This window comes from Branchiostoma floridae, chromosome 6 (assembly GCF_000003815.2).
Source record: "Branchiostoma floridae strain S238N-H82 chromosome 6, Bfl_VNyyK, whole genome shotgun sequence".
Classification (NCBI taxonomy): Eukaryota; Metazoa; Chordata; class Leptocardii; order Amphioxiformes; family Branchiostomatidae; genus Branchiostoma; species Branchiostoma floridae.
Genome location: NC_049984.1, coordinates 20,795,850 through 20,812,556, shown reverse-complemented (window position 1 = coordinate 20,812,556; position 16,707 = coordinate 20,795,850). Strand labels below are relative to the sequence as shown.

The 16,707-nt window shown below is 38.1% G+C and overlaps 1 protein-coding gene across 2 annotated transcripts; it reads left to right on the top strand.

The window, feature by feature from the left end:
- The first annotated feature begins 9,471 nt into the window (after positions 1 to 9,471).
- LOC118417977 (coactosin-like protein) lies at positions 9,472 to 16,148 on the top strand. 2 transcript variants are annotated; one of them, XM_035823765.1, is made up of 4 exons: positions 9,472 to 9,701; positions 10,161 to 10,243; positions 14,540 to 14,697; positions 15,014 to 16,148. In XM_035823765.1, the coding sequence occupies exons 1-4, from the start codon at positions 9,628 to 9,630 to the stop codon at positions 15,125 to 15,127; spliced, it is 429 nt and encodes a 142-aa protein (XP_035679658.1). In that variant the 5' UTR covers positions 9,472 to 9,627; the 3' UTR covers positions 15,128 to 16,148. The 2 variants fall into 2 exon arrangements, with proteins under 2 accessions (XP_035679658.1, XP_035679657.1); XM_035823764.1 differs by having other exon boundaries at positions 9,475 to 9,658.
- Positions 16,149 to 16,707: the final 559 nt, after the last annotated feature.

Here is a 16,707-nt window from a genome sequence, read left to right as displayed (position 1 = left end):
TAGCTCTTAGTACCATGACAAAGTGGGGCAGGTTTCAGCCCCCTAACATTTAATTGTGGAACTGCAGGGGAATTTTTGTCAAGACACTTCAAAGAGGATAACTGCAGAAAGGAACGACGGATTGGCATCATTTTAGGCATGCAGGTACCTTGGGCAAAGATGTTCATAATGATATGCATGTTATGAAAATGAGGACTTCAGTTGCATAATTATTGAGGAAATTGTATAATTCCATTGTTTGCAATAACTGGACTTCAATAAATGTAACACATGTTAATTATCATGGGTGGATTATAAGCAGATACCAAATATGGTAATGAGGAACTTATTTGCATAATTTATGTAAAAATTGCTAAACCGCTTTATAGTTAATGACGGGAATTTTATTATTGTGACACGTGTACGTTAGTCAATGGTGAACAATACCATGCATAAATGATGTTAATGTATCAGTCAATTGCATGAAATTTACAAAAGCTCTAAATATTCATGGAGGTATGAGGTCGCCGACCTCTAGTTAATTTTTTGTTTGAGTTATGACGTCATCTCAGCGTCAGCCTTGGGACGAATTTTGCAAACTACTGAGCTAAAAGGATAACTTTCTAACGTATGTTTGAACAGAGATGCATGAATTGGAAAATGGTTTGGACAGAGGTAGGGAAAGGATAGAGGAATAGGAAAGGATAGAGGTAGTTATGGGGGTGTTGAACTTGAAGTGCTTTATCAACAGATTGTGGTTTGTATACCATTAGCAGGTTGCAAGGGGTTTGTATACCATTAGCAGACCGCGTTACGTACACGGTAGGGAGTTAACGGAGGACTTTTTTGCCCATACCTTACTCTCCCTTCGGAGCCCGCCCAGAGGTACAGCCTAGCCTTTTCCGTAAACCTTTTCTGCAGCAAAAACCATATGTTTGGGAATCGTCAGACGTTTCAATTCAGGCAACATCGACTACCTTTCAACAGGCTTTCAGCCAAACTCAGGATTGGGATGTAAAGGTGCACAATGCACTTGTCAAGCGTTCGTTCACTGTTTTGTTATTTTCTGCGATTTTTAAAAATAATTTAGATATTGCGTAATGCGTAAAATTATGACTTAGAAGACGAGAAAGTACACAAAAAGTGAGAAAATTCATTCTTTATCTCTGAAATTCGTCGAGTAATCTTTCGAGCCCCGCAGTGACGCAGGCGTGACGCAAGTGCAGTGAGAGTGCATCTTTATTTTCAGATAGTTCAATTTAAGACAGAACAAGGTCTTGCTGATCTCACCACTAAGAGCTCATATTATCACTTTTGAACGACGAGAATGTCAATATCAACGTCTAGTTATGAAAATGTGAGGATTGACACTTTTTTGCCCATACTTTACTCTCCCTTCGGAGCCCGCCCAGAGGTCAGGCTCCAGGAAATGGTACTATATTCATCTACTGTCCAAGCAGAGGTTGGGGCGCGTAGATATAGCAGTAGCTCCAAGCAGAGGTTGATTCTCGTAGATATAGTTGTAGCTCCAAGCAGAGGTTGTGTCGCATATATTTAGTTGTAGCTCCAAGCAGAGGTTGAGTCACGTAGATATAGTAGTAGGCGGAAAAATTACACGGGCGCTCCTCGTTGTAAGAGCTTTAAGAATGGAAAAGCTCCAGGACTAGATGGGCTGCCAATTGAAATATGTAAGGTATTCTTCTCTAGCTTAAAGCAACCTATGCTCCAATCCTTTAACTATGCATATGAAAAAGGACAGTTGTCTAACACACAAAGAGAAGGGCTAATTACTCTTTTATTAAAGCAGAACTCAGAAGGCCAAGACTAGACCCATCCAGACTTACAAATTGGAGGCCTTTATCACTTTGGGCTGCGACGTACGGATCCTTTCCAAAGAAATCTCAGTTAGAATGAAAAAAAAATTGTATTAACGGTGATTTAAAAAAGGCGCCGAGAGCATTTTTTTTAGTCTTTTCAAATTTAATTTTCACGTCATTTTTACACACAGTAAGCTTAGATAACACTATCTCATTGGATATCGACGTTTATTGCGCAAAGATGAGACGTCGTTGGGAGGTGAGAACTCATCATTGAAAATCTGAGCACTGCACGTGCCATTATTTCAAATTTTCGAAACGCACGCGAACATGACCAATGCGTCCCGAACGCTTCCGGAGATGTCGTCACTTGTTCGAATAAGGTTTCGATTTGCGAACGGGCGAATCAGATTCAATTCGCTAAGTGACCTCATGCGTTCGAAAATCTCCGAAAAGTACCGACGGGAAACCGTTAGTGGCTCGATCCTGTGCTGATTGTCCCAATAAATTAAGGGGGCCGTTTGCGACATGTTTGTGCGTCCCTTTAAACGCTGAAATTACGAAATAATGATACAAATGTGCTAGAATGGTGAAGTAAATGTCAATATCGTACCGATTGTCTTAAAGGTGGGATTACATGTTAAAGGGGAATCTCTTATTAAATGGATTTCGGTTTTATACAAAATTATTTCTAGTGAGGTATTAAACAATGGACATATTTCTGACGCCTTTCCCCTTCTCCGTTGTGTTCGACAGGGGTGTCACCTCTCCCCCTACTTATTTATTTTATGTGTAGAATTATTAGCCACGAAAATCAGGACCAATGAACACATTAAAGGACTTAAAATATACACTATGGAAACCAAGGTCTCACAGTTTGCTGATGATTCTAATTTTCCACTGCAACCCGAAACACAATCTCTAGTAGCCCTCGTTGAAGATTTAAGAATTTTTCAATAATTTCTGGTTTATAACCGAACTTTGACAAATGTATGATTTTAAGAATAGGCTCTTTAAAAAAACACAACTTTTTCTCTCCCCTGTGATCTTCCTATCAAATGGACTAATGGCCCTATACAGCTTCTAGGGATTACTATTACAGGTGATAACTCAACTTTGGTAGAAAACTACAGAAATAGACTTAGTAAGATAAGTAGAACACTTCAGCCGTGGAAAAATCAATATTTGACACTTTATGGGAAAATCACCTTAGTTAATACTTTAGTAGTTTCACAATTCACTCACTTGTTTGTGACATTACCATCACCTGGAGAGGATTTCTTCCATATCTATGAAAAAAAACAATTTTTAACTTTCTTTGGAATGCCAGACCGGAAAAACTGAAACGAAAAACTGTTTATAACTCATATGAAAAAGGGGGGTTAAATTTACTTTTTAACCAAACTCGCAAAGCTTCATGGATGCTCCGGATTTTTACTGGAAACTCTTTTTACAATTAAGTGCTAAGTGCCCCCAATCCGTTAGAAAAACAGGGACTTTTTCCATTCATGCACCTGTCTACTGATCATATCAATTACCTGTTTACTCATTCACATTCATCTGTACGTGTCCCTCCAAACCCTTTCTTTAAAGACGTTATTAAAGCATGGTTATCTTTTCAGTTCATGCCACCTGAAACTCTTCAAGACGTAAACTGTTATGGTGCAACTCAAATATCTTAATTGAAAATAAGCCTATAATATGGACTAAACCAATAAAATGTGGTATCTTTTATATAAATGACCTATTAGATACAGAAGGTAGATTTTTATCTTACAACGACTTGTTGGAAAAATTCGGTTATACTATTGACAAGTTAGAGTATAATCAAAAACTATGTGCTATACCTAGTACTAGGAAAAAAACTTTTAGATAAACAACCGATGATCGGCCCAATATTACCCACCATAACAAATCACTCAAGGTTAAAGTCGACAAAAATTAATAAAATTATCTATACGTCATTTCTTCAGAAAGGCAACATAATCTGTAATCCTGATAATATACAAAGATACTGGGAGGATGAATGTAATATGATTGTTCCGTGGAAATATGCATTTAAATTGATCTACAATGTTACAATTTGTCCAAGGTTACGATTCTTCCAGTACAAATTTTTACATAAATTTGTATCCACCAACAAAATGTTATATATATGAAAAATTAAAGAGAGTCCCATGTGTAAAAACTGTGAGGACGAAATAGAAACCGTGAAGCACTTATTTTGGGACTGCCCTAGAATTTGTACATTTTGGAGGGATCTAGAAACATGGTTTAAGTTTACAACAACAAAGACCTTACGACTAGATTTTTCGACAGTTATCTTAGGAGATTTATATAAAAATACTAACTTGATCGATAACCTGTTGAATTTGTTAGCAAAACTTTTATCTTCAAGCAGAGAGGCAAACAACTCTTCTTAAAGCACTTTATTTCATTTGTTAAAATACACTACAAAACAGAATATGTCATAGCTGAAAGAAGAAATAAGCTAGACTACTATTATCTTAAATGGGATTCCTTTTCTTTTGGCCTTCCATGATTAATCTTTGACATCTATGTTAAAGTTATTTATTGTTGTTGTTGTTGTTGTCTTTCTGATATTTTCATATAGCTGTTTGTTTTATGGTTTCTTAATTTCAACCACTGTGTGTAACTAGCTTTGGCTGGAATTATTTGTCTTATCATTATTCATATGTAATTAGTTTTTCAATACTTAAAGCCATGTGTTGTTCATTATTTCTTGTGCTAGTGTTGCTTTAGTTGGCTGATATTACTTTTGACTCATTCTTCTGTTTGTTGATTATGTTGTACTTTTGCTTTGGATCCGCGGTATATGTGTCACCTTTTGTATTGTTATTGTGTGCTTTTCCTTTTCTGTAAAATGAACAAATATAAATAAATAAAAAATAAAAAAATAAACATGATAAACTAAACAATCAACAAACCAAAGTAACAATATATACATAAACATAAATCTAAATCGTAACCCACTAATCAAATCAATTTATGATATATCCGAAACTCTTCTCTTCTCCGTATGGTCGGACCTCTCTTTTTGACGAGGGAGATGGAGTTGTAGATTCATGATGTCATGCTGGGGTTGGATGACAGCAATCATGAGGTGTCGTCGGTTCTGGCCTGGACCTGCCATCTTGAGGACATCTGTTCTGTCTGGACTCAGATGCACCTTCGTATTTATACCAAATCTGGAGCGTCGATCACGTAATACTATGCAATCAGTCCGTTTGTCATACGTTACTAACAAGTACTTTGCGCAACTCGATCACAGAACGAACGGTACTAACTCGTGACATATGTGGGCATTCGATATTCGTTCATGGTGCGTTGCATCTGCGCTGTAAGTACGCTATGTACTCGTAATGCTGCGATATCAGCGTATTGCTGCGTATAAAGCGCAAACGTATAGCGTCGCCATACCGCACTGGACCGACATGGGACCGATGCACTGCGTATTCATAACGTTTCGCACTCGTTTTCATTGAAATGTAAAAAATTGCAATTTTTGTTAGAAAAATAAGTCGGCTTACTTTTCAGTGAAATCTACCTCATTGTTTAGGAAAATTCCTCGTTTAACCATAGCCAAAATAGCAACTTATTATTTTCTTACCCATTGGTTATGTATTACAGTGCACAACAGCAAACTTTACCATTTTATTGGCTACATCATTTAGATATAAGTGTCTAAAAAAGAAGAATACAAATGGCAGTCAATGACCCTTTCTTGTTTCTTTAGAAATCCAGATAAACTGTAAAGCGTCATAAGAAATGCAGGGTGATTTCCTTGCTTCCCCTGGTCCATTGTGCTCATTATTACTTCCTAATGAAAACTTCAACAGAAGACATCGGCTGTGGTATAGTTACTCACCCTCGTCCGTCTTGAAGATATCCAGCCAGGATCTTAAATTACTTTGCTGACGATATCGCTTTGCTTGAGTTTTCCATTCCCAAGCACGGAGACAACTTAACAGAACTGCTACTGCATGTAAACATCTAGGTCTTATCTAGCCTGGGTCCCATCCGGAAAGTAGTTCGCTCCGGCGTTCATTATATACTATAAACAGTCGCTTTTAGCTCTGACATTCATTGTGCACTATATATAGTCGCTTCTCTGTGTTTCCAGATTAGTTGGTTCTGTGATTTTAACAGAAATATAGTTTTTTTAGGTCTAGTAACTGGTGAAAAGTTGGAAATATTGTTTTGATTGTGTCAAAAAGGTTGTTTCTTTCGTCCTCATAATGGAGGCAGTTACATATAAAATGTATTTCATCTTCCACTGCATCCGTCGCACAGTATTTACACAATCTATCTTGAACTGGCACTTTTTTATAACGACCCTTTTCTATCTCTAGTGAGTGAGCACTGATTCTTATCTTACATGCATTGGATCTCTTGTCAGCGTCGTTCTGGTATAGATAGGTTTCCATGGCATATTCGGTTTTGATATGTTTGTAAAATCTTAGTTTGCCGTTATCTTTAGACAATTGCTGGAAAAAGGTTTGGACATACACGTCTGACAGTCTTTTCCTTAACAATGTACAAATATGTTTGTTGTCTATTCTAGAGTGAGCATAGTTCCATAGATAGGAATAGCCATTATCATCAAGTATTTGTTTTACATGTTGGAGCCAAGTTTTCTTATGATTGTTTAAAGGAACATTTTGTTGACAGAGTAGTGCGTCTATTTGTAAAATGTGTGTAGAGTAATCTAACTGTTTAAGGCGGAGCCAGTACTTAACTATGCGGATTGCTATATCTATGCCTGTTGGGTAGACTCCGAGTTCTGCTCTACATGCTGAGTTATAAGAATTCCTGTGCACGCCAAGAATGTTTTTACAAAAGCGGGTTTGGATATTTTGCACTGGGCAGTTATCTTTTCCACAGTCTATACCCCAAATCTCACTACCATATAACATGATGGGCTTAATACACGTATTGAATAGCTTAAGTAGAGTTTTGAGGGACATCGTTGAAAGAGTGAGAGGTTTGAGGCCGAATACAGCTTTACGTGCCTTTAGAGACAGATTCTTTTTAGCTAAGGAATAAGTACCTGACGAGGACAACGTCAGGCCTAGGTAAGGGTAGGAGTTTGCGATTTCGATGTCATCTACGCCAAATATTTATGTTCTTGAGGAGTCTCCCTGATTTGTTAAAGATCACGGCTTTAGTTTTCTTTAGGTTCACCTGCAGTTCCCATTTTTCGCAGAAAGAATGAAGCCTGTCAAGGGCACATTGTAAGCCGGTTTCAGACTCTGAAAGTAGCACTACATCATCTGCGTAAAGTAGACAAGAAACGAGGAGGTGGTGTAGGGAGGGTGGGTCGCAGTCGGGGGTATCTAAATCTTTAACTAAATCATCTATAAATGAGCTGAAAAGAGTAGGACTGAGATTGCATCCTTGCCTTACATCTCTGTCTGTTGTAAACAATAATAGTTAAAGCATGGATGCAAAACCAGGGGCTAATTTGCATGATTAATGAGCACAGTTTATCGAGCCACAGTATTTCATTACTACTATGACACTTAAACATGACATATGTAACTGAAAAATAGAGAAATATCGATAGACATCAATTATGCAAATTGTTACCTGATTTACATAATAAGAAATTGTTATGATAGTGTAAAATGACGAAAATTCCATTCTTGTGACCTTTGGCAACAATAGGTACGTAAAAGTTTAACATGCAGACGTAAGTCTGTAAATTAGGGTCTCATTTACATAATTTATGAGACAATGCTACAAGAGCTTTCTTTGCTAAGACTTTCATACTTTGAACACATTGTTATTTATGCAGTTGAGGTGATCAGCTGATATATTTTATGCAAATGAAGACCTCTATGATAGGTCACTGGTCACAAGAGATCGCTTTTCTTGTTAATAGCAATGCCCTACAAACATCCATCGCGTAAAACAATATTCATACATACAGCCAGGCGAAAGGATAGAACACAAATGCAACACACCAACAACAACAATCACTGATACTTTGAAACATGTAAAACCGTTGCCATGGCAATCGTTTTTATTGTCACACTTATCATATATGTACGTAATTTTTTTTTACCTTGCGATATTTTGTTCTTGTCTTTGTATCTTTGTCTTAGATTCAATAAAGATGATTTTGAACGGGGCAGGTGTCACCCCTGTGCAAGGATGGACACTTCCAGCAACACCACTGTGTAGAGGGAGCAGTCCAAAAAACATATCCGCTCAAAAAAAGACTTTCCTATATATATATATATATATATATATATATATATATATATATATATATATAGTCCAAAAATCAACTTATAAAGATTTCCTCCTGTGCAATAATGGACTCTTCCAGCGCACCCCATGTAAAAAGGTAAAATAGACCAGTACAAAACACACCCGCTCAAAAAGGAATTTTCGATCATCACCACTGTCCAAAACTGAATTTAGAAAAAAATCATTTCCGTGCAGGAATGGACTCTTTTTTGATCAATACCCTTACTACATGTATATGTAAAGTTGAGCAGTTCAAAAATGACACTACAGTTGATAATCACCGTATAGTGAAAAGGTAAAAAATAGACCAGTCCAAGAACACCCACTTAAAAATGGAATTTCAAATCATCATCCCGTTTCAAAACTAGCCATCAGTACGTGACCATTCTCCGTAGTGGCCACTGACTAATCCTTCCGCTTGCTAACTACGTGGTTTAGCAAGCGAAAGGAAGATCGAGCCAACGGTGACACTACAGATCACTACAGAGAATACCGTACTCAAGTTAGTCCTAAACTAGATTAAAAAACTCCCTTCCGTGCAAGAGTGTACTCTTCCAGCGATAACCTTATGTAGATGGGGCAGTCCAAAAGCACGAAGTTCAACCCGAATGAAAGTTGAAAAATGTCCCCTGTGTAAGAATGGACTGATCCAGTGCAACCCATAAAAAGTAAAATGGGCTAGTCCCGTGAACAATCGTAGTCCCGTATACAAGCCCACTCTCGACGGGAAAGGGGGCTGGTATAGAACTTTCCGGCACTTGGGACATAGCACCCCCCCCCCCCCCCCCAACACACACACACACCTCACCCCCCGCACCACAAACCATAGCTCCTGTAACTAAAACAACGGGAGCTAATTGACTTAACTGTGTCCTAGCTTTTGTTTCCCATTGAAATCCAAAATTGTCTTAAGCTTGACTTTGCCTTACCTTTGTTTTCTATTGGAATCCAAATTGTCTTCAGTCTGAATTTGTCTTACAATATTTCCTGTTGGTCATCGAAAATGGTCTTCATTCATAGTTAGTTAAGGTATAAAAGACCAGTTTATTCCAGATCACTTCAGTGTCACTGACGAAAACTAGTGGATGCTAGTTGAAATGTATGACCGTTTTATTGATTGATTTCCAAAATCATATCCAGTTGCTAGAGTTACTGCTTTTTGGCATAAAGATTGCCAAAAAGAAGTGACTTTTCCCTGACACACCTGTCAGGTATTCGAACTCAGTACCTTCAGGTTCTGAGTCAACAACCCACAACTGTTTAATATTAAGGGTCGCCAACATCAATTCTAAAATGCCCAATTGCCCTTTCTACCAGCTTTCTGCTGTGTGTATCATGTTAAATGTAGATGTCACACCCCTTTAGAATAGAATGGGTGCTCCCTGTGACATCATCCTACCGGTGAGAGAAAACCAAATATAGACTTGCCGATCAGCAGACTACACACCGGTACCATTGTTCAATCCGTCAGCTGGTACATCCTGTAATAAGGTTTCCCCATCGAACATGCCGGCCACGGTAATGGACAAGGATTCCATGAGGGAAGCTTACCAAGATGTACGTGACGATTCGAGTGATACTATATGGTATGTTGTGCTTTCTCCCCCACAATACCACCAACTCGAACAGGTAAGTTACTTTGGTGTACATGTTGTACTTTGACACCTGGTGCTACCTGCAGCATTGGACCGAACATGTGACCGTTTAAAGAAGCCGGCGCCGCTGTTCTGGCTTTAAGTGTCAGATGCTAGTAAAGTCACTGACCCCAGACTGACCCCTTGTTTTGTTACATGAAATATCGCACTGTAAAGTCATGTTGGTGTCTCTGTTCAGTGGGCACACCCATATTTGCAAATTATTGCATATATGCATCTAATTTTGCGGAGCAGTGGGGTTCTTCTGGTGTTTGTCCAAGGCGTTCATATCATTACCTAATGCATTGTTTGACCCCCGATGTCCGTGTTACCAGTACTCTCACTAAAACTGAAAAGTCGACAATTCCCTATAGCTACGTTTGTTGTGGGTGACTGGGAAATACTACTTTGGTCCGATTTGCTGACCGAACTTTCCTGTACAACTGTACTGCAGGGCCACGTTTGGATACCAGGAGAACAATCTGGTCCACCTGAGCTCAGGATCGGAGTTTGAACAGTTTAGGGAACAATTCAACGGTAAGGGCGTTTTTATTACTCTCCAAGCAGAGGTTGAGTCGCGCAGATATAGTAGTAGTCGGAAACATTACACCAGCGCTCCTTTGCCCCTTGGCTAAGATTATGTTTTGAGATTGTGTGTCTGTGTGTCAACAGCATAACTCGAGAAGTCTTGGATGGATCCCCATGATATTTGGTAGGTGGGTAGGGGTTTGGGAAAATGAAGGTCAACTTCGATAATGGTATGCAGATGGATGAGTGATAACCTACATGATGGGATGCTATTTATGCAAATCAGCATTTCATTTGCATAATTAATGAGGAAAGTTTATAAGTCCACTGCAGTCCATGATAGGACATTTAAACTTGTCACATGTGTGGCTGAGAAGGAGAGAAATGTCGATAGATATCAATTATGCAAATAGTGACCTCATTTCCATAATTAATGAGAAAATATGAACTTGTTGACGGATCATCACCATTTTTTGTATGTAGAAAGCCTAAGTGAAGACCTACATAATGACATACTGAATATGCAAATCAACAGCTTATTTGCATAATTAATGCGAAAAGTTTATAAATTCACTCCATTCCATGATGGAACTTGCAAACTTGTCACATATGTGGCTGAGAAAGAGAGAAATGTTGATAGTTATGTTCGTTCATGTTTTCTAGTTGATTATGCAAATGAGATCGTCATTTGCATAACCATTTGCATAATCAACTAGAAAACATGAACGTATTGACGGATCATCATGATTTTTTTAAATGTAGATAGCCTAAGTGAAGACTTACATAATGAGATACTAATTATATCAATTAACGGCTAATTTGCATAATTAATGGGAAAAGTTCATAAATCCACTGCAAAAGTTCATAAATCCTCTGTCCGTCCTTCGCCAAAAATCTGTTCGGGTCGGAACTCAGGGACTGGCTACCCCCACTCAGGAGTCAAATCTCAGGAAGACTGACATGCAATGCCAACAAGTTGGACAAACCGATCTGTCGCACCAACAGACACAAAAACTCTGCCATTCCCTTTCTGACTGAACTGTTAAATGACTCAGAATGACCTCCAAAACAAAACCTAATTACGTCGACTATGGTGAATGTCTAGTCTGTACATAACAGCTGAACACCCATCTTGGTCCTCGTGATATAGGACTAAAGGTCCTTGATAAATGATAAATATTGTTTGTCAGCAATTACGATTTTAAACCATGTAACGGGAGGTGCCCCAACATGGTACGCTTTTTCTTGCGCTCAAACTCATGGCGCTCCATCGCTAGTTGCCTGAGGATGGTCGAATTTTGATGACTGAATTTTTTACACATAGATTTGAACAACATGCTTTAATAAGAAATGCCATTCATGTGGTTCATATGCATGAACCTTTCGCACTGCGTGTTACAAGCGGCAAACACTGTGAGACAATTTCGTGTATGTAACCATCCAATTTTGTGCTACGCTGGACAGTGTGCCTAACTTGGTACGCTTTTTTACATTTTGCTCTCTTCAGAAGTAAGTGGTAAATTTAAGTACACAGAAAAAAATTAATAGTATGATATTTTAGCTTTCTTTTGACAGTAAAATCGTGACTGTATGTACTTCTTGTCTCACATGAGGAAGGCTGTACCTAGAACAATCCAGCTGATGTTTCTACGGGCAATGGGCTGAATGCACTGATTGTGAATGCCCGACTAAAAAAAGCCATTACGAAAAAACGACACCGCCAACATCAACAAAACTCTGTCTGATTATATGAAAATATCATCTACATCTCTCTATCAAGTCTTATTTTCATAGACAGCACGAATCATTTGTTACAGTCAAATAAATCTTTGGAGCGTTCTTTAGTCTGCCACCTTCACGGCCATACTCCCTTGGGAGTACAATGGTGGCAATGTTTATGTCGCTTCCTTTTGGTTGCTTTCCTCAACAAACATTTGAAGACCTATATTCATGGTGTCTTATGGAGCTTTATTTATGTGTATCATGACAGTTATGTGACTGCTTGGAAGAGTTCGTATAGTTAGCGACACGAGCCGCCAATACACAGAGGCCGGTGACCGCAGTGATTCAGCACTGTCAACATTACTGTTAGAATTCTGTTTTTAAAAAAACATGAAGTAAATATGTTAAAGTATACTTGGAATGCAAATTAAAGATGTGTGCATGAACTTGGTTTATTTACCTTTGTAATCAGCACAGTCAGTGGCAACAAACACGGTGTACTTATGGATAATAAGATCAGCAAAAATCTGTGCCATCTTACATCGGGAACCATCTTAGGGCGGCCCCCGCTATCTTGTTAAATTGCTGTACGTAACTTTTTGTGAAATTCTCCCTGGAGGAGTACAATTGTAAATCGCCATCACAATTCAGACTTGACTTAAAGTCTGCGATATGGTATTTTAATAAAGATTTCAGATTTCAGATTCCGTGATAGGACTTTCAAAGTTGTCACGTATGTAACTGAGAAAGAGGGCAGAGAGTAAGAGGTGTATGTTTGGGTCCCCTAGCCTCTTTTTTTGGAACTGCAGGAGCCGGTTTAGTTTCAGACTTTGAAAGAGAATAAGTCAAGGAGGGATAAAAGGATGATCATGATTTCTGGTATGCTGACAGCTTAAGTAATGTTTGATATAATTTGATATTGATCATGTAAATTGGGATCTAATTTGCATAATTAATGGTGAAATTTTATATACTCCAGACATATGAAATAAAATGTCATGAGTAACACATTTATGTCTACAGACATCATTCTGCATAACAAACCTGGCTTATTTGGCAAAGGTATGTGTTCGTGGAACTCTAGTTTTTCCGACTACAACTATATCTACGCTACTCAACCTCTGCTTGAAGAGTACGTTTTTATCACAACAGTGCAAAGGGGGCAAATATAGCCTCCGTCGTCAATACAAGCGTTAAAGTAACATTACCAACACTTCAAGCAGAGTGCGAGGTAACAAGACATAACTTACATGTCTAACGTTACAAATGTATGGTGCCATTTATGTTTGCTTGGCAGGTTGCTATTGTGAGTGTGCTTCTAGACAATATAACTTGTGAAGTTGAGTATGACATTTGGTATGTGGACAGGTTCGACCTACTAGCAACTCTCTACAGTACTGCAGCAGAAAGTTTTCGTGTTCTGGACATGGTATGGCCATTTCTATAAATCATAATGGTAGATAGACTAGAGCTTATAGTGAAGAAGTGGTATCAGATCTAACAGCATTTTTTATATTCAGGGGCCGATTTTTTAAGGCTTTAAAACAGAATTTCTCTCGGAATAATATATGGTATGTTTATGTCATAAGCAATAGTTGAGATAATTAGCAACCAATTATGCAAAGCAGAATTCGTATAACTATAAGTAACTTGAAAGGCCTACGTTTGCTAGGGAGCAAAAACAGCATATTTCACTCCACCCACATACAAAAATAGGCTGTTCCAAAATTGAATTTGAAAGCGTTACCCCCTGCAAAACTGGCCTCTTTCAGCGAAATGAGTCTAATTTGCATATTTAGTGTATAAGTGCCATCCATGATTCTATAGTGGTAAATAGTGGGAATTATGAATTTGTGACCTGCGTAAGTCAAAGTCAAAGTTAGTCAGGGGTGTAAACAACTATGTATAGATGATGCAAGTGGCAAATCTATTTGCATAATTCATGATCCAATGTAAACATAGAATCCTGGTGCTTGGCCTTTAAATGTAATAGGTTTGGCACGAGTATTGGCACAGGTATCTAAATGCACTTTAGACTGCGATTAGTATACATGTATTATGCATATTGCTACAAATAGTACAGTTATCTGTAAACCATTCATTTTGTTTGGCATGAATAATATCAAATGTATTTGAAGGCGCTTAGCCATTGACTATTTGTAATCATTTGATCATATAAGTTGATAAGAATATTGCTGAAGGTACTTGGACGTTTAATAAGTTTGGCATCAATATTGCTGAAAGTACTAGTACTGTATTTGTAATTGATCATCAAATAAGTTAATAAAAATACCGGTATTGCTGAAGATAATTAAAGGCACTTGGCCATTGAATGGAATGCTTTAGCATAATGATATTGTTGAAGATTTTTGAGGCAAGGCACTTCATAGCAAAAGAAGGATCTCACAGTCGCCATTTCGTTCAGGCATGGCAAGATGTGTCAACAAGATTTGGTGCCTGAACCAGGTGGCGCTCTACCTCCATAGAGTGTCATGTGTTGTTGTTGTGTGCGCTTATTTGGGAGCAGTGTAACTAGTGTGATGCAGAAAACATCCATATTATATACCATCTCTATTTCTGCAGATGACGGCCGCATTTTCGGTTTCCTCCGTGTGACGGCTGGGGACGAGCTGAGCAAACGCAGCAAATTCATCCTCATCACGTGGGTGGGAGAAAACGTCAGTCCACTGAAGAGGGCAAAGGCTGGGACGGACAAAGCACTGGTGAAACAAGTCATACAGGTGGGCTCTCAGCTTCCACATACCAGCGTTAGCTGCATTGTGAGTTCCAAATACCAGATTGATTTGTTCCTGTATCAACCTAATCTTCCAATGACCTATAGGTATAAGAAAGGGAAGGTCTACAGAGAGATGAAAGACACAATGTAACATTAGATAGAGTCCAAAATGTTTTATCCATCCCTTTGGTGGTGGTGCACAGTGTAATATTCATTCACAATATAGCTGAGCCTGTGATGACACAGGCCATTGTGTCAGCCATTCATACATAATGCCCTGGATAGTTTGATATAAATAACCTGTTTTGCCCATGTTATAGAGCATTGCTACAGAGATCATGACCAGTGACCTTGCTGACATAGACTTGGACTTTATCATGGATGAAGTCAAGAAGGCAGGAGGAGCCAACTATGGAACAGGGGTCCGCAATTAATGACCGGCTGCATGTCAGCTGGGAACTTCTACAAAACACATTTTAAAATGTTTTCCAAAGAATATGAATACTAACTTGAGCATAGTATTACAATATTCTGTAGTTGTAGTATCTTGCAATTGTTGGTTTTGTTTTTCTTAGACTGAAGCCAGTATGTAGTAGACTGCAAATCATCATAGAAGTGAGAATGTGGTAGTTACATTGAGCAAATGGATGTTGATGTAAAGCAATGCAGAATGTATTCTGCCATGGCAAATATGTGCAAATCCCAAAAGCCTCCCTACAATTGATCTCAATGGCTCATATCTGCTGGCTTCCATTAGTGATCAAACTTTGAACACATCTATTGTTCCCTGTCACATGCAGCAGTAAAGCTGTACTTTCAGACAACATTCATTGTGAACTGAGCAAATAGAGAGGTCCACAACTGTAATGAACTTGTCAATTCTTAAGTACAACTTTGAAAACATTAATGCTAACATGATTTAGTGCACACCATTTTATTTGTCATTTTATCTATTTATCATCTAAGAGTAATGAAAATAAAACAAATTCCAGAATACAAACATTTTCTGTCTGTACTGAGAAATAAGTTTATGCCAGATCTTACTATGAACCAAGGAGATTAAAAATATATCTTAGCCAACAAGCACATATTAATGTCCCTGGTCTATTTAGGATGATGTGTGTCAATCCTGCACATGATGTTGTTTTAATTTTTCACCCCTTATAACTAACGCTAGTTCACATAGAGATACAAAGTCGACTGATGTGGTTTCAAACTGTAATGCTAATATTTGAAAATATGTGCAGATTGAAACCATCATCAGTCGACTTTATATATCTCAATACCTTTTTTTAAGACATCCTGTGGATAAAGGTGAACCCGTGTTACTTAAATGATGTCATCTTTTACTTCTATCTTCATCTTAACATGCATTCACACTGCTGCTGTTGTTTATAAAGCCACCTCAAACATGTGGGACTGGTAACCAATAAAAGCTGTTGTTGACAGCAGTTCACAAGACAAGGGAACCTGTTCATGTTGGTCTCGGGTTATCCTGCATCTGGAGTTCAAACTAAACTAACCAGGTTGCTTCACCCCTTCAATAAGTGACCTCATACCTCCAAAAAGTATTTGTAAGTTTCTAAATTCATCTCATCTCATATATGTATCGAGAAATCATGATAACATCTATTATTAGGCTACTTCCTGTCAATTGATCAAGTTGCATTACATTACAGTTTATTAAGTGTTTGATCCAGAACCTAAAGAACTGCCAGTTTTCACTATAGTGGCATACTATTCATCGCCAGACAGTTAAACTCCTTGTTCTACCAAATTGAATATAAAACCACCACAGGCACATGAACATAGTCTCTGAACCCGGATTAGTACCCTTTGCCCACTCTGCATAATAACATTACATCAAGTACAATAACACAATTACTTTGCAATGATAGCTTTAAATTGCTTATCTACTTTAATCTTATATATAATCTAAACTACATTTGTACACTTTGCTGTACTGTGTTTGTAATTTTATTGTCTCTACTGCAATAATAACGCCAAAGGCTGC

Coding starts and splice junctions, on each gene's coding strand:
- LOC118417977 (XM_035823764.1), top strand. CDS start 9,579: ATGCCGGCCACGGTAATGGACAAGGATTCCATGAGGGAAGCTTACCAA. Junction 10,244..14,539: donor GTTTAGGGAACAATTCAACG/GTAAGGGCGTTT, acceptor CTATTTCTGCAG/ATGACGGCCGCATTTTCGGT. Junction 14,698..15,013: donor TGGTGAAACAAGTCATACAG/GTGGGCTCTCAG, acceptor CCCATGTTATAG/AGCATTGCTACAGAGATCAT.